General features: G+C 51.0%; 1 protein-coding gene across 2 annotated transcripts in view; it reads right to left on the bottom strand.

The window, feature by feature from the left end:
• PRRX1 (paired related homeobox 1) overlaps nt 1-17,534 on the bottom strand; it is a 38,955-nt gene extending 21,421 nt beyond the window's left edge. For both annotated transcript variants that reach the window (XM_074152349.1, XM_074152350.1), the window contains exon 1: nt 17,294-17,534. In XM_074152349.1, the coding sequence (XP_074008450.1) occupies nt 17,294-17,534 (241 nt within the window). The remainder of the gene's footprint in view (nt 1-17,293) is intronic.
• Between the last annotated feature and the right edge of the window lie 8,373 nt (nt 17,535-25,907).

Here is a 25,907-nt window from a genome sequence, read left to right as displayed (position 1 = left end):
CAGGCTGAAAGGCCCAACTTGAGACAACCGCACGGGAAAATCTCAGCCATTTCCCGCTCCAGGCTGAAATCAGACAGCATTTTCGACAGGGCAGACCCTGGAATCCTTTCCTAGCTTTTTGTCAGGGGAAAAAAAAGGCCTTTTAAATTTACTCTCCTTACAGAGACTTACAGGGAGACCAAGCTAACATCAGCAAATGATTGTATCGGAATCATGTTTTATTTCCCAAAGTCTGACGGGAAGAAGCGTATCAAACCGCATGTCATCTGCTGCTACGGGTTCGTTCCTGAGCGAGTGCCTGCCGAATACACAGCGAATGCAGGGACTGATCCCAGCTTAGATGCTGCTTTTACTTTGCAGATAGTTTAAGTGCCCCTGATGAATAGAGACGCTTTCCTGAATTGAAAGCAAGAGGAAGAAAAACCCAAGTCTTCACATAAATTAAACCCAAATAATATTTTGACCAAATCTGTTCCCAGCATTAGAAGGACTGCAGGAGCTGGAGACGAAAAGCTCCTTTTAAGCTGGAGAATTCATCCCTTCATCCCTGATGAAGGATGGATGGGTTACTAAAATAAATATTACATTTCATTCTGGCTAACAGCACTCTGATATTGCCTTACATGAACAGGGGATGCAAAAGCACTCCCGATGATTATAATTTACACACAGATGACTTTAAGTCCTCTTGCTTTCTTAGCCCAGGCTGTGACAGAACATGCAGTTTTCTCCCACAAAACTCTTCTGTTGCTCAGGCATTTGTTTTGTAGTTGCTGTGGCAGTTTAACTGGATCTATCACCCGGGCACAGAGGTAATAAAATACTAAAACTCCTCACCCCTCACTGGGCACAGGCTGTATCTTTCCCTGGTTACTTGCCAGCCTGTGGCCAAAGTCAGGAGTCCCATGCTCGCTGCCTGCTTTGGGAGACCTGCTGCTGCCCTCACTCAGAGCCATGTCCAGAGACACGGGTGCCCACATCCACCCACCCTAACCACAAGTCTGCCCTGTAGCTCCACCACCAGCTCCACCAGCACTGGCTGAAACAGGCCAGGCTGCCCCAAAACAGCGCTGAATCCCTGAAACTGCCCAGGTGGCTCTGGGGTATCCTCTCCCACCTGGCAGTCCTGGTACTTGAGCATCAGCCTTTCCAGCTTCCAGGTACAACCTGTCACCAAAAACTCCCCTTGCCTCCAGTTCTCACACAGAAGGGGCTTCAACTTCTCTCGAATCATTAGAGAAAATGAGACTGAGAAATTTCTAGGCTTGAAACTCAAGCACTTTAAAAAGTTACTACCAATAGCAACCAAAAGGGCAATACCTTCTGTGTTTGCTAGAGCAGAGAGTACATTTGCATGGCAGGGATACCGCCCCTGAGGTATTAGGTCTCCTGCTGTGGGTCTTGCCTTTAAACTGAAAAATTACAAAAAGTGGGAAAGGTTGTCGGAAAAACCCATCGAAGATCCCTTCCCCTCTCCTGGCTTTACCTCCTCCTTACTCCCTGTGCCAGCTGAGTTCTGTGTCTTGTGCAGTCTGTGTCTTGCTCAGAGCATGGCTTGCCACGTTGGAGCGAAGCGAGTTAAAGATGGGCCTCAGCCCTTTGAAGCAGCCACAACAGAGAGGACATCCTCTCCTCAGAGACGTGCCGCATGGGGCTGGCCCAGCCACCAGGACAGCAAAGCCAACGTGCAATGTGTGGCAGGAGAGAGGCAGCGACAGAGGATAAGCCACGGGCCCGAGCTCACACCAGCCTCTCACGGGAGCCGGGCATCCAGAGAGGAGACTGTGTCCTCGGATGGGCTGCTCTGGGCACCGAACCCCGTGGAGGTGCCTTACAAAAGGCCAGCCCAGCTTCCCTAGCTGGTTTCAACTGGGTTTTCTGGAGAAATCACTTACAACGCGACATGATCTTTGCCTCTAATCCCCCTGGCAGTTTTTGAGTTGTTGGCCAATTTCAACCATAACTTGACAATTTGAACAGGAACTGCAAACATAATTCACCTCCTACAATTTTCTTGAAAACCTGGTGCCTCAGTAAAAGGAAACAGGCATTTTCAATGCTGGCAGCAAGAGACCAAGCAGCTGGGTGAGCCCAAGCTCTTACAAGACACACGAGAACCTAGACCAGAGCACGTCACTGCTCTGACGATGTGAAGGGAAATCCCAGCAGAGCTCAGCCCTGATTGTTCCATGGACATCTCAACCTGGAGGTGCACAGCGGCAGGAGCATCATCGCCAACGGCTGCCTCTTTCACATCACACCCCCTCGGCCTTCCTCAGCGAGGCCAGAGCTGAAAGAGCCCAAGGCTCAGAGGGGGCAGCCTGAGCCCCACGTTTCCGTATGGCTGCGCCAGTCTTTTTTAACTATTAAACCTGGAGAAAGCAGAGACCAAGGTGATGGAGAGTGCAGCGCTGACCGCATCCGTGTGCCCTGCGTGGGGAAGGCGAGCAGCCCACGCTCCTGAGGGACCCCAGCCACACCACACCATCCACCCGTGTTTCCCTCCCCTTTCCCGCTGCCACAGACCTTTCTGTGGGCTTGGACCAGTAGATGGCACCAGAATAACAGAAAAGCCCCTCCAGTTCTGCCCTCCGCATCTCCCCAAATGCTCCCGCAGCATCCCCCCCCCACAACCCCTCTCTCCCCGAACACAACTGGGCAGGGGGCACTGGCAGCAGCAGATGGCTTTCGGCTCTCTACTTTAAAACCCTGTTTGGAGCTGACCTCTAACAGGACTTCCAAGAGTTTTAGCAAACAAATTCAGGAGAGAGAGAAAAAAAAAAAAGTCAAAGTGGTTTCTTTCCATTTTGAGGCTTATAAAAACTTACACACACACCTCCCCCCCAACATAGATGCTGCTTTTAAATGAAAAACAGAATCAAAGTATTTACCCAAAGCATCTTTCTCCATAATTGCTTTAATTTGAAGGAGGTTTCTCCCCTCCAGCTGGAACTGACAGAAATTTCCTGCCTGCTGCAGTTGAACAGAATCTGCATTTCTCGGTGTAGAAGCAATTCACCCGAGAAATGCCGGGCTATGTTTTTAGGTAGGAAGGTGCCCTTCTCTTTTGGCCATTGTAACTGTCAACATTGTTGAAGGAAAGTCTAGTACTTCTTCCCAAGAAGCTTCTGCTATTAGCTGATGACAGCATCCTCGACCCCGCTGGGCTGAGCATCCTATCGGCTCTCTCAGAACAACAGGACCAGTTCGGGTCAGGGTGGACATTTTCCCTCAGGAGGTACCTGCCCGTCTCTTGCACGCTGGGCACGCAAGAATTTTTCTCTTTACAGACAGGCTGACCTAAAGCAGGATTAACAGGCTGTTTGCACAGCCTGCGGCAAAATCCAGCCACGCCATGGCGAGTTTAGGATGACCCTACTCAGTGGGTAGCCATGTTTTCAGAAGGAGGACTTGGGCAAAGATGATGGTGGTCTCCAGGGAGGCTCAGTGCAGTGCAGACAGGACTCCCCTAGAACCCAGCTTGGCTGCAAAGAATGATGAGGTGTAGCCGAGCACTGCGCTGTGATGCTAAACGCTCTGGAGCCACGGCCACGGCTCTGCCTGGGGGAGCTTTAACGTGCTTGCGGAGGCACAAGGATTTTTTCAGAAGCTTTAATCCCGCCTGGAGTCAATCTGGGACAAATTCAGAGACCTTCTGACTTTTCACACCTGGGACTGAGTTTTGAATGTGGCTCAGCTCAGTGAAGTTTTAAGAGGAGCTCGATTATTTTGATCTTTTCCCTGCATCCTCATTATTAATCATACCGAAAAAAAGCATAATTCCTCCAAACCAAACGATTTGCCAAACCATTTCTCCGCATACTTTTTACTTAACAGTCCTTCTAGCAATGGAGCACACTTGGAAACCTCTGCGCTTCCATGCTCCTCGGCCAGCACTGTGTCCATGAGGACACATGGCCGTGAGCACTGAGCATCGGTGCTGGGAAATGCCCAGCCTGGCAGGGTGGAGGAAGGCTCCCATCCCTGTGGGCTCGGCAGCAGAGCAGAGGGCCAGCCACGAGGGCTTCATGCTATGAACGCTCCCGGCGGAGCCACCTTTCTGTGGCTCTTTGGCTATTCCTGATTTCAGCGGGTTCTTCCCGGGATGGTGACAAGCAAATGTAAAATGGAGTGCAGACACAGACAGTAAAAGATGCCTCTGACCATCACAGCCCTGCAAACCCTTTTGCTCCCTTTCCTCGGTGCCAGCCCTGCACAACCATCTCTGACCTTCCCAGGGAGCCCACCCTACCAGTTTGGAGCCCCTCTGTCCCACCAGGATGCTAAGTGCTTTAATATTCCTCCCCACCATTGATTAGATTTGCAGCTCTCCCTGTTTTCCTCATTTTACCCACAGCCGACAGGGTTGCGACTAAGAGACACACCGTTCACACAGACTCTCAACCTGGCCAAAAATATCAGAAATCTCATGCAACAGCCTGTTTTCTTCAGAGCCGCCGTAAACTCAGAAGAGGTCCCGAAATAGGAGTTGGGCTATTTCTGTGTCTGATGTTTGCCCTTCGTAGCTCCGCGGAGGTTTCCCTATCTCTGCTATTCTTAACAGCAGGATTTTGGAGGGGACTGTCCTATAAATGAGTGGGGCAGCTGGTTCACTTAAGAGTCTGAGTTACGATCAGAGATGAGGACATTGCTTTTCTTTTTAGTTTCTTGCTATGTTTTGGTTCAAACCTGTAAACAGACTCGCACCGAGTGGATCTGCATTCTCCATCTGGTCCTGTGATCCAGTTTCCTGGCAGGAATATCCCAAACATCGAATTGCGCAGGAATGCTGCAGCACGTCCATCCATCCCACGGCCAGAGCCGAGCTCTTCAGTTTGCCGGTTTCTGCGCGAGACCCAGCCATGGCGTTTCACCCAGTTACCCCGCTAGCGAGACCAATAACTCACGGCTGACAAAAGCAGCTCTTCCAAAAGGGCTTCCAGACATTCAGGGATGGAGAAGCCAATGCTCTCCTTCAGAGTTATTTCTAGTGATTACATAGCATCTCACAGTTAAAAAAAAAGGCATGTTTTCTACCTCCTTTGAATGCATGTCTGGCTTTTGCTCTCAGCCACTGGCTCTTGGTCTACCTTTCTCTGATGGATTGAAGAGAGGGGAAAAAAAAAAAAAAAGAACAAAAGAAAGACATCTTCCTAGAGAGTCACGGAAATGGAGATTCAAATCCATCATCACAAGTGTCTGGAATGACTCTTGGCATTGCACGGCCTGAGAGGGACCGTGATACGTCACATAGGCAAAACAGCTCCCACTCGGAGTGGAGACCGGGGAAGCACAGCAGAGAGCAAAGCCCTTCCGAGGAAGCCTGGAGAGCAGCGCCGTGTGTGTAGCAAGACCGGGTGGGAGAACAGGGAGCCCAGCACCGCCGGCGGCGGGAAAAATCAGGATTGAGCACCCAGGTCTGCACAGGGTGCTCCAACCCTGCAAAAACAAGACGTCCTCTTCACTTGCTTACTTTAACCCCCTCCAGACACAGACTTGTCTCTGGCTGGAGGAGCACACAGCATTCACAAAGGCAGACACGAGCCTGCCCAGACTGATGAAGGGCAGCTTTTTGGGGGTGTTTTTTTTGCTAATCACAAACTAGCTTGTCTTTTCAATCACACCAGCTACTTCCAGCCCACAATGCCCAAGCCAAAAGGCACGCCTAAGAAATCTGTTGCCTGGTTTCCCAGCAGTGGGTCACCCCCAGCAACCGTGTCCCTTCTCCATTCACATGCTTTCCTTCACCTGGATGGGTCCCCCTTGCCCCACAGGCACCCCAGCTGAACACAGCAGAGCAACATACTTGGAAAGCAGGGGGATATCTGAGGTAGCACCATTGTGTTGGCCAGGACACATGAAATGCAGTGTTAAGCACATAGGCACGTTCCCACTAAATTCATGCAGCCACTGAAACTTGGGGGAAGGACTAGCTTCCCAAAGCAGGATGAGCTCTGTTTATCCCTTCACATGTTTGTCTCCATCACATTTGTGCTTGGAGTCTCCACAGCATCCTTGCACCACCTCTTCCAGGGTTTCCCCCTCCTCAGCAGATCTGGGAGGATTTCCCTTCTGCCTCACTAAATATCCCTTGTTGCAACAGAAGTAGATGGGCTTAGAATCAGTTGGGCATCAGTTTATACTCTCCTTTTTTTAGGCTTAAGCACTTCTTCTTTCCTCCTAAGCTGGATGCTGGAGCTCTCCTTACTGCTTTTTTCCTCTGGCCTTATTTGGACCCAGTTTGCATCTTCCTCGACACGCAGCTTGCCCCAAGCAGAGCCAATCTGGAGCCCTCTCCACGGCTGAGCACAATGAGAGGACGCTCCACAAACTAGGCAGAACTACAGGAGATGCTGAGGGTGAAAAAACATCTGCCTCTCCTCAGAAAGATGCAGCATTTTGCATTGAGCAGGAGAGTTGGTTCAAGGCCAGATGAACAGATTTGCACAGGACATGGAGCCACAGCCCTCCAGTGTAGGCTCCTTACACCAAATTCACCTCCCTGTACAGACAGTAGGTTGACACCAGCGGCTCCCGTGCTGCCCTCCTTTACAGGGCACGATGCAGAAATGCACTGGGCTGTGACATGCAGGAGATCTGCTCTGTAAGCTCATCAAAGGAGCGAGAGCAGCCACTTCCCCTAGCAAGCCCGTTTTCCCTACTGGGAATAATTGGTGGAGACGAGATAGATCCATCCCATCGGGCGCCTGTGACCAGACCTCGTGGAGCACGTCCCATGGAGGACCAGTTCTCCCGCAGCTGGAGAGCTTGGCCGGTGGCGGGGCATTCAGAGGAAGGGTTAGCACCAAAATAGGTCATTAGTGAGCGACATGGGGTTCTTCATTCTTCTCCGGGCCCCTCGTTTTCCTAAGGGGAATGCCTCAGAAAGCCCAGTGGGGGGGAAGAGGAATTTACAGTTCCCTTCCAAAAACCAGTCTTTGTTTGTTTGATCCGTTTTTTTAAATGATCGAGTAACTTGTGAATACATTTTCTGATGATTCCCACATCCTCCCAGCTGGAAAATGGTTCATGAACAGACTCCAAACTCTGTAAATGAGCTTGTTAGTCATAAGTCTTCAAACAGGCTTGATAAACAACTTTCAGCCTGCAGGATATTCATCAACCATTCTGTCTGCCTGGTCTCCCGACACTAATTTATTATTTACAATGAGAGATCCTGCTCCTAAATCACAGGTGATAGTTTCTTTTTACTGATTAGCTGATTTTATTTTTTTTTTTTTTAAGGAGAAATAATGAAAAACAAATCACCAACAAGCAATGCATCGCAAGCACTTATTCCTGAGCAATTCCCCTCCTTTCCATGAAACGTATCAGCAGTTGTCCAAATGAAGGAAACTGTAAGTAAAGATCTTTTTGGCCAAACTTTCAAGACAAGGCGATAGCCAAGAAAAAGAGTGCGACTGTCCCAAGCAGCCACTGGGAATTTCAGTGCCTGCTGTCAAACACTTCAGGGACCTTCCAGCTGACCGGCACGCGCCACTCTCTGCATCCTTTGGGTTTGTGGAGAGCCCAAGGATCTCAAGATGTCCAGGAGATCTGAGTCCGCATGCTAAAATCTGCCACCAAAAACTGTTTCACCCCACGGATGGGTTCACGCAGCAAACACAACTCACCCCAAGGGCATTGGGTGCACTCAGGTGCACCCGAGCAGAAGGTGGATTCCCTGCAGGAACAAACTTGCTGGAAGTTGCTCCAGTTCATGGAAGGGGATCTCCTCAATGCTAATCAGTTAATTAACACAGAAGGTGGTCGATTCCAGAGACAGAGGCAGATGAAACAGCAATTTGCTGGGGGCAATGCAGAAGGAGGAGAATCTTCCCGAACTGCTGTTAAAGCCAAGCTCTTACATATCACACATCCAGCAGATTTCAAAGTTCTTAATTAGGGGCCAGGATTGTACCCAGTTACATGGGTAGGAAAATTGAGAGACAGTGAGGTGAACCCGGCCAAGTTATGGCAGCAAGTATACAAAAAAAAAGACCTCAAGACCCTGTGGCCAAGGCACTAAAGCATTTTGGAGCAATAAAAGACAGGGTGGATCATGCTCCTGTGCCATCTCTACTGATGTTTGCAGGAAAAAAAGCCCCATGGTTTCAGTTTAGATTGTGCGTGCAAACCTTTTCTGGGCAGGCTGCTCGCAGCACCAGCAAACACCACTGCAGTACCCCCAAGCACAGTGGCCCTACACCGCCCGGGGAACACACGGAGCAGAAAAATGCCCTCCTCAGCAGGCTGCCTTGTGTGTGTGCACAAAATCCAGACCTGTGTTTCCACCACCACTTCATCTCCTCATCCCTGATCCACAGAGAGGTCCAGGCTCCCGTCAGCATTCAGAATGAAGGCAGCAGGATGCAGAGCTCGGCTCCGAATTGGTCTTGAAAGCTTTTTTTCTGTCTTTCACTGCAAAATCACCAATACATTTGCTCTGACAACTTCAAGCACTCAAGACCAGATAGGCTGTGCTATCAGCTCGTGTCTGGAGACAGTCTTCCCAGCGCCAAATGGGAGCAAACACACTCAGGGAAGAGACACAGACTTGTCACCAGCTTTCTCCAGCACTGTCAGTACGGGAGTCATCTATCCCAAGCAGAACTCCGTGCTGGGTTCACCAACCTCTGCTCTGTACCTTCCGTCCAGGGGGAAATGCAGCACTGCACAGGACAAAGAAGGATAACAGGTATGAAGTGTTACCGGCATTTCAACCCACAGGGTGGGAAGAGTGCTGTAAAGCTTTATGGGAAACCAGCCCAGACCTTCAAGGGGACAGGAGCTGCCTGCACAGCTACCGGCAAGGGCAGCCCTTTCTGCAGCACCAGTCCAGAGCATTAACACTCTGTTTTCACTGTTACGGCTCAGGCACTTTTCCCTGTTAAAGTCCAATCCACCCCTGCAGAGCCCCAACTCCGCTGAGCTGATGCCGAGAAGTGACAGCTCTTTGAAAGCTGCTAGCATGATTTTTTTCCAAATGTGGGTCATATTAGTGATGCTTCCAAAAGAGGACAATTTCCAGAGCACTGAGCAGGTCTTCATGGCTTCACCGGCACATCAGCTGCAGCTCAGCCCAACTCACCTGCCACTCATTCAGCAGTAACAAACACAACAAAACCAAGAGCAAACAGCAAACAACTGAAGGTCCTCACGGGATCAAAACCTACCCAACTGTGACTGGTCCAGCATCTACATTGGCTACAAGAGAGGGCTGGAAGCTACTTGGATGCTGCCTTCTGTAGCCACCCACTCTGCTCCAGCACCTCCAGGCATCCCGCTTTGTTCCCAGTGCCCCTGGGAGTGCTAGTCCCCTTCAGAGCAGGATGCCATTTTTCTTCTCCAAGCCTGACCACTCAGCAGCTGTGGCTGGCAATTTTTTCTTCTCCCCAGATGCACAGGGCCATGGATTACTTTGGTTTTACTTTGGTTAAGGAGGTCACAGGAGAAGTTCATCTGCTGGTGGGCTCAGAGCAGGAAACAATGTCCCCAGGCTCCTGATGAATTCCAGCTCTCGGTGCAAAAGCCGTTTTGCTGCCTGAGCAGCTCATCAAGACGTGGAGATGGTCCTAGCCAGATACTGAGCAGCTCTTTGGACGTTTGCCCTGCCCAGCAGTCTCGCTGACTGGCTGGAGTTTCTCCTGTAGGAAAATTTCTCTAGCCAGAAATGGGGGAAAATTTGGGTGGAATATGAATTGGACCCTGCAATAGGATGTAGTGACTTGTTAACAGCACAGCTGGCTCTCTTAACCTCTCTTCTACCCTTCCCTTCCAGGAACACAAGGCACCAGGAGGTCCTGGACTGCCACTCCAAGGCAAACATTCACTTCATATGGGCACAACAAATCCAGACTGTCTGGGACAGTGCTTTAAACACTGGCGTAACCTTTCCTCAGCCCCTGGAGGTGAGACAGGAGCCCAGAAAGGTATGTAAGCTGAAATAGATGCTCATTGGCTTGCTCGTCAGGCCTCTCTCCCAGTTTTGGCCTTCACAGACGCATCCTTGCAGATGCCAGGCTTTCCATTGCAGGAGGTGGCTCTCAACTTCAGCACTGCTGCTCCCTTCCTTTCCCAACCAGCATCCTCCAGATATTCTCATTTGAAAGAAACTTCTCTCAAAATTATGCCACCATAGCCCCAGCAGACACACAGTGCACCTCTGCTGAGCACCCACCCCCACCTCACAGCATCTTCCACGGCCAAACAGTAGAGACCAGCCGAGTCCAGCAGAAAGAGTGCAGACGAGCGAACAGCAGGCTAGGAACACACCACACGTTTACAGATCAATGCGTGAATGACAAACGTGAGCAGGGCCAGCAAATCTAGGAGTAAGAACTGCAGGACTGTCCTGGAGGACCCTCGGACCCCTGGCTGCAAGACTGCTGCAGTCACAACACAGGGTCAAAGGGGACAAAGGACAAATGCTTACAAACCCGTGCCGTGGGGCGGGTGGCACCTGCATCTATACACATGTGAGCTTCCACTGACACAGTCTGTAATGCAGAGTCACCTCAGAGACTCTCCAGTGGCTAGTAAGAAGTTCAATTTATGCTGTATCTCCCCCTCATGGGGAGGCACTGCTAGCATCCCTCTCCACATCCCACCGGACTGCCATAACACCCACTGGGATTTCACACCCCTCTGAGCTGTCTGCTCTCCCACCAGAGCAGCCAGTGGGTTCAGAAGATATTTTCCCATGTGCGGTAAATATAACAGGTTTTTCTTGGGGGAACCAGACTAAAAACCTATGCTCTGTGCTCCACCGCCAGAGCACAAGTTGAAAGCTTTCTGTGCCCTGCATGTAAATTCGTGAGGACAGGTCAAACAGAAAGTCAAATCAGAGCCTTGGACAACAGCTCCTCCAGCCAGGCTGTGATGATCCTCACTTCACATCTCCATAATCCGCCCCGAAATCCAAGCCTCCTTTAGGAAATGCGAGTAGGGTGGGGAACCAGCAATGCAGTGATTCATCCTCCCCAGAAACAGAGGCTCAAGTCTGGAATATTGTGACACTTGGTAAATACTCGTGATGTACTTCATTATGCAACGGAGGCCCAGCAGGAGCACAGCTCCCTCACGGCTACTTAATATGGGTTTCAAAAACGATTAAATATATCATAAACAACTTCCAACCAGGAATAAACACCTATAATCCCCATAAAGCCATTCTGGTGATGTCAAAAACCATGGGAGCAAACTCAGTTACCAGGGGGGAAAAAAAAAAAAAAAAAAAGAATGTACCCTCAAAGGAATTATGACCCTGTAATTCTGTGTCTGCCTTGTCAAACACAGCTCTCCCAGCCCCTCCTGCTTATTTATACTCTGTCCAAGCTCTTGCTCTGCTTCCTAATGTCACATATTTTGATGCGTGTTGCACCTCTGCTGAAAGGTAAAAGGATCATGCCCCTGAATGCAGGCAGCAAAACTGTTTCATGCCTGCGCAGAAATATTCCACCAAATGATTCTCGGAATCATTACGAACCGCTCCCGGATCAACAATCGGACCAGGACCTAACACACCATTCCAAAAAAAAAGTTTTTTGCATGACTCAAGGCTGCCGGTCAAGTCTTTAAACACTAATACTCATCAATTGGCATACATATAAGCAGTCCATTGAATTGCATGCAATGGTGTGAGTAAGGATTGCACAAATTAACCCTGAGATAATATTTTCCCATGCGATCACCGCTTTATACATCATCAAAAAGACGGAAAATAGACTGGCCAGTAGTGGAAACTCAGCACAGATGACAGAAAGCTGATGTTCATTAAAAGTGTTCTAGCAGTTTAGACCAAACCTTTAAGTTTTATGAGAGATTTCAAAATCTAATTTTCATGGAAATGTTTTCATTACATTAGGGGGGGGAACCAACAGTAAAAACCTTCAGCAAAATCTTTTTCAAATTAAAAAGTTGGAAGCTTTGTGCGGATGGATTGAAAACACAAATACCATCAGCAAATTATGAGCCCATGAGAACCAGGAAGCAAAACTGATTATGATCAAAAAAAGTGAAATTCACAAACAAATAAAAGTCTAGTTTCGACCCTCAAAGGGAGGGCAGCACGGCCAGCGCTTGCAAACTGAGTCAGCTCCTTCAAATTCACATGGCTCTTTCTCCTTTGTTAATAACAGTATGTTGTCCATTTTTGTTTGCTTTTTGAGAGTCCTATTTTTTTTTTTTTTAAGACTCCAGGTTTGTGACAGAGTCACATTTCCATCTTTTGTCTGCATCCAGAAGCTCTAGAAATTCATGTGAAAAACACAACATGTTTTTCCACTTCAAATTGTCAGATTTGGGGATGTAAGAAAAATATCGAACACTGTGAGACACTCGCTGGAATAACCAGGCACCAGCCAGCCTGAGAGTGAAATTAAATAAATATGCCCAAGGAACATAAATGGAAAGAAAATCATCTAACTTCTAACAACTGCTCTGTGTTAGTTATCTGTCCGTTACTCAACCTTCACTCAAGTGAACACTGATCACTCTTCCTGCAAGAAGCCTCCAGGATATGCGCAGTACAACTCGCATGAGTAAAGATTACTCCCAGAAGAAAAAGCAAGCTGCTTTATTTTTCACATAGATAACATAAACAAGTGCCTTAAAAATAACATTGATCTGATCCTCAATTTTTCCACATCAGCTGCTGGAAGAGAAGGATTGGTTCTGGAAAGTCTTTCTTGGCAGCACCTTGTAAGGATGCTCACCGCTGCCTGTGGGGTTAAAGGCACCGCTCACCCTTGTGTCCTGTGGACATCAGCAGCCAGCTGCTTCCAGCAGACTCCCCCTTTGTCCATCACCTATGCAGGACAGCAGAGGAAGAAAATAGCTGCTAGATTTCATCAATTTACCCTGCATTTCCCCCCTTCTTTCTATTCTTTGTACATCCCCGGGTCTACAGTCTCAGCATCTTCTGGGAATAAGGGCTGTGTTTTACTAACAAAAGAGCCACTTAGTATTTCACGATAAAGAAAAGGTTTGCAAAGAAAACCCTGCAGTTGTCCCTGGTGCTTCCCCTCACGTTCACCCTCCATTCGTTCATCCTGCATTTGGACTCAGCAGCCCAGAATCACTTTTCACATTTCAAAGCAGTGGCTGAGCTTTTCCACCTGTTTTTAAGAAGGTATATGGGTTTTTTTTTGTGATGGGTGGGGAGGCACAACATCGCAGACAACCTCAGGATCAGCAAAAAAAAGGAGAAACAATTCAATATTTACACACACCCTTCTACTCCTACAGCAACTTCACTTGTCCTGATTAAAAGCAAAAAGAACAGCCATATGGGAGCAGACCAAAGGTTCTTCAGCTCAGGATCCTGTCTCAGACTGCCAGTAAAGACAGAGTCAGAGGGTATAAGCCCAGGCAGCAATGGAGCAATCTCTGCCCCAGCTCATCCTCCCAGTCTCCGAGACTCGCAGCTCCCCGAGACGGACGCTGCCACCATACACTGCTGCACTGCAGACATCCTCAGTCCTCCCTGAATTTGTCTTCCTGAAATCATTTCTACTTCTGATCCCTACAAAATCCTGTGGCAATCTGATCCATCACCAAACGAGAAGCTGAGAAAGCCCTACCTCATGCTCTCAACACTCTGCCTGAGAAGGGGGGGCTGAAGCCAGCACAGATGCTCCGCTTGACCCAGCCTGAGCAAAGAAACTCACCTCCTCCCAGCTGCCCCGGCAGGGTTTTTGCTTCCTTGGGAAGGAGCAGCAGTGCCGAAGGGTCATGATGCCCGCCAAGACAGAAGAAGTTGTGGGGAGCCGCAGGCAGCTTTCGCCCCAGCTTTAATCACAAACCAGCCCTGAGAGCCCGATGTAATCTGCTAGCCTGGGAGAGAAGCGCGGCCCCCAAACTGCCATCGCTTTTATACTGAAGAGAAATTAAAGGCCAGTAATAATTCAACATGCAGAACTCATGGACATACTGGACCAAAGCAGGGTTTATTCATTCCTCACAAAAGAAATCCAAGCATAACAAATTTTCTTTTACGGCTCATGCTTTCTCAGCATCATTTTATGAGCCATCAACAGCAAGACTCAAACAAACACACCAAAAAAAGCCGAGGTCAAAAATGCCATCTTAATTAAAAAAAAAAACAACCAAAAACCTAATAGCTTACCAGCTCTGGATTTGGAGAATTAAATCTGCTCAGAGCCAAGAGCTCTGGGAACACATATGCCACCGGACAGGTTTCTGCTACCCCAAAAGGGCACGGGAGCAATAGGAGCTGATTCCTGGGAAGCTCAGGGGGTCCCCTCTGTTGATCTGGGACCCACATTTTCATCCCAGTTTTAGCCAGAGTCAGTGAAAGTCCTTCTACCAACGCAAGAGTTGGTTGTATCTTAACAGGTGGCTTTGCAATGAAGAGGAACTTGGATTGCAAAGTCTTCCTGGCCAAGCGGCAGGGGCAGGGAGGTTTGCTGTGATTTGTATCAGATTTTAAGGTACGGCTTTCAGAGCTACAAGTTGAACTAAAGTCAATAAGAGTGACAGCTTCGCAGCACCACTGAAAAATCAGCTCCTTAATACGCTGACAGTTCTCCCTGTAAATATTATAATCATAGCTACTCACAGGGATGTTGTTTTTTCTTTTTAATAACAGCAACGTTTTCTCCTGAACCTCTTTCAAATGAACTAGTGGTGAAAACAGTTCCTCCTATCTCTAATGTCTAAATAAAACCTTTTGTCATTTTCGTGTCAAACTTTTTCCCTTAATTTTGGATTACAAAAATAGCACCAATAATTTGGCTTTTCACTTCAGTTTGGGGCAGAAATCAGTAACAGATTACCTGACTTTCAGGTTGGAAGAACATTTTTGGTATTCTTGAAACATTCCAAAATTTCTCTGAGCGGCTTTTACCTTCTCTCCCTTAGTAACATGGAGAATAACCGAGCCCTGTGTTAACTTTTCCACTGAACCAGCTCTCATTTTTCACCGAGAAAAGCTCATACCTCTGTTGCACTGCCTAGCTCCAGCACAGTCCTTTTCCTGCATGGATTAGAAAACACTTCACAAAACACATGCAGTAGGTGGGGAAACTGAGGCACAGAGGCTCATGGGATCTGCTAAATGCATCAGTGAAAGACCCAGAAAGCCCAGATGACAGCTCTGCCCAATAAACCCGGGAGAATTTATCCCCAGTATTTTATTTAATTTTTTTTTTGCTTACATTAGAATACTTTGAAAACTTTCTAATTCACCGCAACGGCATTAAAACTTTTACAGCATTCAGAGAACTTCTAATTTATTTGAAGCTGTAGTTTGGTCCCTGCTTGGCAATGCTGGCAGGGAAACACACCCTTGGACTGAGATTTTTTTGGTCCGTTTTATGCCCTAAGAGCAGGGTGGGTACTGGGGAAACACAGCCCCTCTTTTCCAAGCTGACCGAGCTAGCTCCAGAAAGCTCAGCGGTTGGCAAGGGGCAGCATCAGGAGTAAATCAGGTCCAAATAAAATATGATAAACGAAACCGGGGGGTGGAAATAGAAGGAAAAAAAGTTATCTACGCAACTTGTTGGTTAGTATATCGGGGACTCGCTGGCTGCAGTGTTGCGGCACAGGGGCGAGCAGCAATCACTGCCTTCCCCGCTAAAATAGAAACCTTTAGGGCCACAAATTGCATTTTTACGGGTCCTGGGAGGGAAAATTGTTTTAAGCGATCTCCCAGCGGCGGTCAGTTCATCAGCCGCTCCCCGGTCCGGCTCTCTGGGAGGGAAAGGAGCCGCTCCGGCAGCCGCGCACCGCTCGCTTCCTTCCGACCGCGCTCCCGCAATAAACCCGCCTCGGGATGATGCTTCCCCGCCCGGAGAAAACGCCTTCCCGGGGTTAAGCTCGGGGATCCCACCGGCGGCGGTGCAAGGAGCGGCTGCTTTTTGGAATGCTCCCCTCTTCCCCGGCCCGATTTCTCTTCGGGATACCGAGAAAGCCACGTCGGAGCCGGGGGGAAAAGAGGGTCGGAGGCGGCTCCCGGCTGTCGGCGGGAAAAAAAAAACAACACAACAACAAACACAAAAGGAAAAGCGAACGAAAATTGCAATTGCGATTTTCGTTCGCTTTTGGGGTTGTTTTGGGGGGTTTTTGTTGGCCTTTCGCCGGCAACCACAGGGCAGCCCCCTGGCCCGCATAGGGGGGCACCCTGGGAAGCGAGCCCGCGTCCGCATCCGCGGCCCCTGCCCACCCCACGGGAGACACAGCGGGGGTGACGGCAGCCAGCCCTTACCCGCAACGAAAATCGCGGTCAGTCCCTGCTGCCGGGGACTGTTTTAATTTTAGTTGCTTTTTCTTTAACAGAAAGCGGAGAGGAAAGGGAGAGGGAGGGGGTTTGCTGGTCCAGGCGCACCCACCTCACCCCGCTCCGCCGCGGCTCGCCCGACCTGACAGCGCTGCCCTTGGAAAATAACAAGCGTCGCTTGGAAAATGCCGCGCAAGCCGGCGCCCATCCCCGCTGCCCTCCAGCCGCCAGGCTGTTGTTTTACGGCTATTTGCCTTCCCAAGCGAGGACCCGTTAGAACGGGCAGTTCAGGGACAGGTCTGCGCCCTGCCCTGCCCGCCGCGCCTGGGTCACGCTCGCACCGACAAAACCGGGGCTCGGAGAGGAGGGGACTGGCGGCTCCGCTTTGCGGCGACCACGCACCCTCGAGCTGTTTGCGAGCCGCGATGCTCGGGGCAGGTCGTCGGATAATCGTCCGGTCCCCATCCAGACCCCCGAACAGCTTCCCGGGGTCCCGCAAACCACGGCGCCGGTCCCAGATCCGACGGGCCGGAGGGACGGGCGGATGGACGGATGGCAGCTCAGCCGCCTGCCGCGCCTTGCCCCGTCCAGCCAAGCCCCGTGCCCAGCCCCCCCGGCAGGCGATGGAAAAGGGGTCTCAGCCCTCCGACCCGATCCTGCCCGCCCCAGCTCCCAGGGCTGTTCTCCTCCGGGCCCCCGGAAGGTAGACGGAGCAGCGCGGAGCGGGACCCGACGAGCGTGGCACGGCGGCGAAGGGCAGCTCGCCGCTCCCCCTTTCCCGGGACCCAGCTGGGGGAAAACAGACGTTTTCGCACGCTGCCGGGTGCCGGCCCCGCCGAGGGCAGGGGGGACACGGGGAAGGCCGGCTCGGGGAGCGGGACGAACCGGCCCAGGGACCGGCTGGCGGCTCCTCCGGCCGCTTCACCGCGGGAGCCCCCTCGGGGCCGGCACCGGCCGCCGCGGCGGAGGCTCCCCCGGCCGCTCCGCTCCGCCCCGGGAGCGGGGCGCACGTGGAACCGGGAGGGATGGAAGTGGGGCGTCCCCGCCACTTACTGTCCTGCTGCGGGGTGTCGCTGCCGCTGGTCAGCCCAGGGGACTCCAACAAGCTCCGGCCGGGCTCTCCGCCTCCCTCGTCCGCCTGGGCGGCCACCATGTCGCCCGCCTCCTCCAGGTCCAGCAGGTGACTCACGGAGAAGTTCTTCTTGGCTTGTAAATTGTCCAGGCCGGCGGGGCCGTCGAGGCGGGCGGGCAGAAGGGCCTGCCTCTCCATGGCGTGGGCATAGCTAGACGCCATGGTGTCGAGCGGGGCTTTTCTGCCCTCGCCCCCCGCCCCCGGGCGCCCACCGCCCCCGCTCCCCCCCAGCCGCCGGCCCTCCGAGGGGGGGATGCGCAAGGACCGAAGAGGGGGGAATGGGACGGGACCCGACGGCGGCAGGAGGGGAAGCCCGAAGGGGAGCGGGCAGGGCCGGGCTTAAAACATGCCGGAGAGGGAGAGGCGGCGCGGCCGGCTCGGGGCGCCGGGGCGCGGAGAGCTGCCGCCGGCCGGGAGGCGCAGGGTGGCTGTGGGGCCGCTGGGGCGGGTGCGCCCCGTCCCTCCGCCTCCGCTGCCGGCGGCTCCCCTCCCTCCGCCCCTGCGCTGCCCTCCCCTCCCCTCCGCCCTGCACTTCAAACGGTGGGGGCGGCTCCGCGGCGCTCCGGCCGCAGCCGGGCACCCGGGAGAGGGCGGCCCGCGGGGCCCCGCCGGGACGTGGCACCGGTGCGGTTCCCCCCCGGGACGGGGGTGGGCAGCGCCGGCCCTGCCGCGCTCATTAGCTCCTCGTTGCGGGGTGGCTGGGCGAGCTCCCCGGTCCGGGGGTGATAGGGACGCAAAGGGGGGGTGGGCTCCCCGCCTTGTCACCCGGAGGTGCACCTGGAGATGAGGGTGGGCACGGCCCCGGGGAGGGCTCCCGGGGCAGAGGAGAGGAGCAGGAGAGAAATACAGTAGAATGGTGAAATAGAGAAATAGTGAAAATGAGAAATGCAGATGAAAAGGAGACAAAGAAATGGAAGAGAAAGCATGAACAGGAGAGAGGAAAGGAGGAAGAAAAATAGTGAAAGAGGAAGAAGAAGTGCAACAGAGAACTAAGAAAGAGAAGACAGACCAGAAGGAGAGCAAAAGAGCAGGAGGGGGAAAAAAAAAAAAGAAAAAGCCAGAAAGAGAAACAGTAAAGAGAAAAAGACAGGAGGAGGAGGACGCACTGGGAGCTCCTCAGGCCAGCAAGCAAAGAGGTCCCGGCAGTTTGGCCTGGCCCGGCTGGCCCCCGTGGATAGGGACAGGTAGAGGTGCAGGGAGGTGCCCCTGGACCCTTGCTCGCTGCAGAAGGGGCCCGAGGGCAGTAAGGCTGGCAGCGAGGGGCAGGATCCTGCCGGCCAGGAAAGGCTGTTGCGTCCCGGTGGCTGGAGCCTGGGCTCCGAGCTGCCACAGCCAGCCCAGAATTTCCATCCCCCCTGATCTGGGGAAAGAACATTTGATGCCATCAAAGGGCTCCAGATTGAAAACAGATGTGCTTCCCCGAGCCTCTCCATGCATTTAATTAAGGCACAGGCATGGAGGAGACATTTTCATCATTAGTTTGCTTTCAGGCCCCCCCCCCTGCCCCCGGTCCCAGTTTACCCTTTGCAGTCTCAAAGACCCAAATGAGCATGGCAGGGCTGTGGGGCTCTGCTGTCCCCAGCTTGGGGGTGAGCAAAGCTGTGGGCACAGGCTGGAAAGGCCAGAAAAAATCACTGGGGCAAGGTTGCACACAGAAACGTGTGAGTGCGTATACACCCAAAATGCCATGTGTGCATGTATGTACACAGCAGCATGTGCCTTACTGCACACTGGTGTGGTCCTTTTTCTGCACGGGAGGGAGCATTTGTGTATAATGTCCTGTGGCAAGTGCCCACGTGCTGAGTAGGGAAGGAGCTGTGTCTGGCTGGCTTTTGAATGCTGGCATCTTGTACCCTGGCTCTCAGGGTCCCCAGGTTTAGGCACAGCAGGGTGGGTGGGTGGATGCACTTCCATGCTCTGAAGAACCGTTACCCATACACACCCCTGTGGGCTGCCCAGCACATGAAACACCCGTTTCTCTGCCTTTCCCAGATATTTGGCTGCCTTTTTTCTTGGTGAGCTGTGGTTTATCCTCTTTCTCCCTGTTCTCCTTCAAATGGATGTTGCAACTAACCTGTCTTTTCTGAGTGGGTGTTGCAGAGTCCCAGCCATAAACATCCCTTTCCACTGCTCTTAGCCCCATGGCTAATCTCTGCCATGGGGGTAACAGCAGAAGCTACAGAAACCAGAACAAGAGCTCTCTGTGCCACCTTCACCAATATCCTCACAGACATCCCTGGTAAGAAGTATTTCTCCTTAGATGTGCCGATGTCTAAGAGCATCCTTTAGACAACTCTCCCTCCCAGCCTCAGAGTTTGGGAATGCAGCCCAATACCAGCAGATGCCCTGGAAAGATGGTGGGTGAAAGCATGTTGGTGCCATGGGTAACCACACCAACATGTGTGCATCTGCTACAAAGGGACAGTCTCGCCTGCAAGGCATCAAAGAGGCCCAGCTCCAAGACCAGCTACTGTGGCTCTACCCTGAAGTAAGCCACAGTGCTCCCCATACATACAACACCCACTGGCTGAAAAGCAACATGGGATGCCAGATTCACATTTTGGAAGTGGCCTAAACACCTCCTTTCCCAGATGCCTCCTGCAACACAAGTGGATTTCTGTGACTGGGTGGGAGAACTCTGCTGAGGGACAAGACAAAGCCAAGGGAAACTCTTCCAGCTCTGTCTGTCTCAAAAGAAAGAACTTTGGGAACAGTGGGAGGCCTCCAAGACTGCACAAAATACCCCAGGGCTCTGTTTTTTTTTTCCAACCTGCTATGACCAGGCAGGCCCTAGGCCAAGGCACACCTGCAGTGTGGAAATGAGTGTGGTAGGAACCTCCTGGGCTCTGAGAGGGATGTTGACCATGCTGCCACCTTGGATAATCAACTGCCCCCCCTCTCTAGATCATCTGTAGTGCCTTTAGGACCAAGCTAGTCTTTCAAAGCAATGCTGCCCTGTTCTGCCTATGCCAGAGGGCAGAATTAGTGCAGCATCCATGATACTGTGCTCCATGGAGAGTATGGTTTGCCTGTGGGAAGCCTAAGGAAGGTAAAAGTTGAGATAGAGCCAGGGAAAAAATCCCACCAGGAGAAAGTAGTGGAACATGCTCGTTGTAGCAGGGTGTCCTATTATACTGGGAATCAGCCCAAGCTGGAGGGAACGGGTGGGATGGATGAAGGGGACCTTGTCACATGCGGGAAATAAGTCACATGAGAAATAAGTGATGGACCAAAGTGGCCCACAAAGATCATAAGCAAAAGACAAACAGAAAAGAAAGAATCAGAAAGATGAGGAGAGAGAGGGGGATGAAGGACATGCTCTCCGAGCTCCTGGGTGAGCGAGCCAAGCGTCCCAGGGCCCTACATAGCTGCAGATCTCAGCCTGCCACTTAAACAGAAATAGGACCATCTTTAGAGGACAAGCATGAAACATCCCTTCATTAGCTGTTTCCTTTAACTCGATTCGAGGTTTTAGAAAACTTCAGGTTAGAGTACAGGAAGATATTATCACCTTACCTGAATGCTCAAGGGTATTCCCTTCTAGTGTTCATCTTCACCTCCAGCCACCAGCAGTGAAAGCAGAATAGGATGAGGCATTTACCACCCATCTCAAATGCATCATTTTCTTCCTGTGTGACTGTCCAATAGCCAGTCCATGCACTCGCTCTAGGGTCTCCAGGAGTTTCTGCAGGATAAGTAGCCATAGGACAGGTATGAGCCACACTATGGCCTGCTGTAATCCAAAACTCTCAACACATTTCCCCCCATTTCAGATGGGGAAACTGATGCAAAGGCAGCTTGTCCTTAGCATCAAACCCAAAGCAGAGGTGACGGGATACCACGGTTCTCATAACCCTGAGGCTGGAAAAGACTCCCATGCTACAGATGGCCCACGACAGCAAAAGCACATACCATTTCAACGTCCCACAGGCCATCGAGTAGTTATTGTAGTTACTTAGTAGTAGTATTTCCCGCTTCACCACTTGCCTGGCATCAAGCTGAACAGATAGCTCCTGTCCCCCACCATCCTCCCATCCCACCTTTCCTCTCCAATGCGCACCTGTCTGGCAGCTGCTCACAGCCCCATTCCTCTACCTTCCCAGGCTGTCCATGGATGATTGCCTCACATTCCCAGCAAGGCAGGGACTTCTGAGCCTCTGCTGCCAGTCAGGGAGAGGAGAAAGCCCAAAGGTCCTGAAACAGCCAGAAACCTGCTAGGTAAAGTACCCCTAGCTGAAAGGCCAAGCCTCACACTGCAGAGGGCAGCTAGACCCCAGTTTAGCCGTTCCTGCTCCCAAAAGTGGTTATCATTTTGAAGGACATCAATAAGATTCATCAGCTGGAGCCCTGCCTCAAAACCTATCTCCTATGCTGTGACCACATCTGATGCTCAGAGAAGGTGAGGCAGAAACCACAAACTTTCCCATTCTCCCTCCCCTAGTTGCATATCAAGAAGGGGAAAACCAAAGATCTGCACCTCTGCAGATGACCAGCGCGTTTGCTTCTTTCTTTTCTCATAGAAAACTACAAACTCAATCTGCAGTGTCAGTGAGGAAAACCCCCAACTTAAGTATTTGCCCTAATTCCTGCAATTTCCCATGAAATCCTGCACTTGAAAGTTCTTGTGGTTCCCAGCTCCAATATATGGGCTACCAAATATGCTATAAGCCCTCAGAAACCTTCCCCTCACCTTTTCATGGGTCCAAACGGGGAGCTTCCTTGCATGTACAGCTATAGCCTTGGTGAGAGTTTTCAGGTACAACGAACAGGAGCTCACAACCTTCTCAAGGGTCTTGCAACCAACAAGAAATACTCAGAGCAGATGAGCAGCTGCAGAGCAGTAACATCCCCAGGGCAGCTCACACTCCTTGTAGTCGGGATGCAGGAAGGCACCAAGCACTGAGTAAAACGGAGTAAGCCAAGTCTTCACCTGCTCTGCTCCCACATTCAGCTCTTCTGCACCGACCACCACATCACACACCTTTCCCAGCATAGATTACACATTTGTTTCAGGTGCCCTAAGTATCTTCTCTTCTACCTGAGTTAAAAAACAAACAAACAAACAAACATCAGAGGCAGAAGAACCTGTGGAAGCTGTGACACACAGGTGTGGATTCTCAGCTGTCTAATAATATGGCACTTAGATGAAGCATTTTGCTCAGAGAGGAAAAGTAGTTTGGGTCTCTTTTCCCTACCTTATTTTCATGAAACTTGTCAGCATGTAATGTCTTAGAGCCCTTTTTTGATCTGACAAATTTATTTCATCCTAGCAGTTTAAAAATAATACTGCAGGAGGGCAGCAGGGAGAAGGAAGAGCTAACAGCCAGTACCATTGCACAGGCTTGGGCCTTTAGGAAACCTGACCAAAATGCACACACAATTTCTTACTGCTCTGTGCTTCTCGGCCTTAACCGTGCAAGGTGCTCAGCTTTTCTAAGACATGCTGGGTGCCCTCCAGCACTGCTCTCCTGAGGACCTTGACAGGATGCAAGCAGTTTAGATAGGTGATTCAGAAGACTGGAGGGCACAAATGATGCTTAGTCCTCTCCTAGGTCCATAGCGGCAGCTACTATGGAGAGGGAGTGCTCTCATCAGCCACATCAGCCACAGCTCCTTAGGGGCAAGCTGACGAGAAGCATCAAATCAGGGCATCCCTCTGCTGCTGGCCTCTTCTCAGGCTGTATCCAATCCTGTTCCTTGCCCAGCCCACTGATATCCCCACTGCCGGACTCTGCTGCTGATGACCAGGTGCTGTGGAGCCAAACCAGAACTCTTGCCCTGGAAAATTTTCCTCCCATCCCCCTGTCATGGTGATTCAGTGAAATGTCTGGTCCCAAGCCTCTTCGTACTTGCTCTGTCCAGGGCTGGATGAGAACTACACTGAGCTGGAGACAGAGAGCACCTGCAGGAACATGTGTGTGCATATAGGTGTATCACCTTACACACGTGTGTGAGCATTTGAGTATGTATGCCCACTTTCAAGTCTGGAGCCAGACATCTCCCCCACAAACTCCTGCTATACTCTTGGGCCAAATCTCCCTCTTTTCTTTCCCACATAGAGGTGCATTATTAGATCCGTGGACATCAGGTAGTCTACAGCCATTTCAAGCTGTAAACTCAACATCAGGGTTTCTTTTAATCCCAAACATCTTGATATCATCTGGAAATGCCACGAGCAGTTTATAATTAGGGTTTAGCATTCAGATTAATACCAGCAGCTCCAGGGTGAACAGACCATCAGAGTCTAATCAAAGCTTAAATGGGGCAGCAATTTAAAACTGAGATTTATTATTCCTCTGCATAATATTTTGAACCAGGGGCCGAGTTCACATCACACACAATCATTCCTGGAAGTGCTATCACATCTCCAGTCAGAGCGAGGTGGCTTGTTACTTGTACATGGGGGTGATAAATACTAGGCTTTAGGAATTTATTTAGGAATATCGCAACATTGACACCATACAAGATTTAGAACCTGAGGCAGGACAGCACTTGCACACATGCACAACGCATGGGGCCACAGCCCTGTGTGGATGGTGGGGCAAGGCCATGCACTTACTTTTTTTTGCTGGGTACCAGTAAGAGGTTCTCTGTCATCTCCTCTGGCCACGTGTGGGTGGGGGAGAGGAAGGTTGGGAAGGTATGCGGTACCCAAGGGGGGAATAAAGCCACTTCACAACAATAGAACCATCATGGCAACTGGCACCACGTAGCAGGCTTGCTGGCATGGTCAGCTGAGGGCTGGGGAGGGAGTCCTGAGCCAAATGCAGACAGGGAAATCTCCTCCTGAAAGATGTATCTGCAAAGTCCCATCTGGATGACCCCTGGGAGCACCTGCAAGTTTCAAAGGTTTGATTTTCAGGGTAGGGACAGCTGGGCTGTCTGTGCAGCACCTGGGTTGGACTTTTCACTAGCAGGGTTCCTACCTTTTCAAATTTGCCCTGCCCAGGCCTCCCCTGGCCCAGTTAGGGCTGGACCCCTTCCCTTGCCTTGTCATTTATAAAACACAAGTGGAGGAGGCAGTTGGGAGAGTGGAAATTTGTTCATCAGTTTGTCTGTACAAGTCCCAACTTTTTGATTTCAAGACAGACTGAGCTTCAAATGGTTGCCACCTAGCTTTCAACAGAAATGACAAGCACGTTCACCAGCTGGCAATGGGAAGAACTAGTTTCCTATTTTCTTTTTCTATAAGCTTTCCACCAAGTGGAAGAGGGGCTATGAGGAAGGAAATATCTTCACCTCCGGCCTGGATGGTCTGTAGATCACTAGAGTTCAGCTCTTCACTTCCCTGGCTTTCTCTTGCTAGGGATGCCCATGTGGCTATGAGCTCTGCCACTGGCCCTGGATGCTGCCTCTGTGGGAGGTGTGTGTCAGCACTGCCCTGAGATGATCCCAAGGATCAGCGTGGAAGGAACAGATGACACGCATCGTGGCCTCTCAAGACAACATAAGACAGGGGTTCATAGATCCCACCAGGAAACCGCAGCAGTATCAACACAAACATCTCCCCCACCATAGCTTTGCTCCAGTGGCCAGGAGCCACATGAGCAGGGGGTGACAGGGCACAGTCCTGCAGGTGGATGGCACTTGTCTTCATCCCACTAAGCCTGCTCCATCCCTTTCAAGGATTTCAGTGGGGTTACCTGTCTCAGGAGCCAGGACTCTGCCCTAGTAAGAAACCAGGCTGTGGCCCTTTCAGGTTGCCTACTCACCTACCATGGCTACCTAAGGGCACTGAGGCAGCCACCAAGATGCCTCCCTCCCCCGGCCAAGCTAAATCAGGGCTAAGCTGCGTGTTGCCAGAGGCTCAGACTTGAGCTGGCTCCAGAGCTGGCTGCACGAGGAGCCGTGGGTTTGGATAAGCCAGCCGTTTAACCGGGGTTTTATTACCAGGCAGGGTAACAAAAGCACTCAGAGGTCACCCGGGAACTTTAATCAGCACCAGGGGTCACTGGATATCAGGCTGGGCGGCAGGAGGGCAGAGCCCAGGGCACGCAAATAAATAAATAGATGTATTGAAACCACCTCCCCTCCTCCAAATGATCTCCTCTCTCTCCCCTTCTTTACACACATTATAAAGATCTCCGCTCTTTACAATCAGACGTTCAAATGGCCCTAATTTCCCCAGCAGAAACTCCAAGATCTCCTGCAAATTTAGCTGAGAAGTTTATCCACAAGGCTCGGTTGGTTGGTTTCTTTTTTTTTAAATCCCTCACTGCTGGAGATGAAAGTTCAGTCTGCTGGACTGCTCTTGGGCTGGATATCAGATATCCCTAACCCTGGAGAGAGAAAGCGTCCCACCAGCTTCTCTTCCCTCCAGGAAAGAAAAAAAAAAAAAACAACCCTCCCATAATCAGAGTCTGGGCAGACAAATTGGCACCACTGTTTTCGTCTTTTCTCTCTCCACCCCCCTTTCTGGAAGAGGACTAACCCTTTGGAACACAGTCACAACTCACAAATATTTGTGGGTATTATATTGCAAGAGGGAAAAAAAATCCAAAGGAAGGTAACTGTTAAAAGCTTAGTCCCTCTCCC

This window comes from Numenius arquata, chromosome 8 (genome assembly GCF_964106895.1).
Source record: "Numenius arquata chromosome 8, bNumArq3.hap1.1, whole genome shotgun sequence".
Classification (NCBI taxonomy): domain Eukaryota; kingdom Metazoa; phylum Chordata; class Aves; order Charadriiformes; family Scolopacidae; genus Numenius; species Numenius arquata.
Note: the sequence above shows the minus strand (reverse complement) of the source record. Positions and strands in the feature narration are given on the sequence as shown.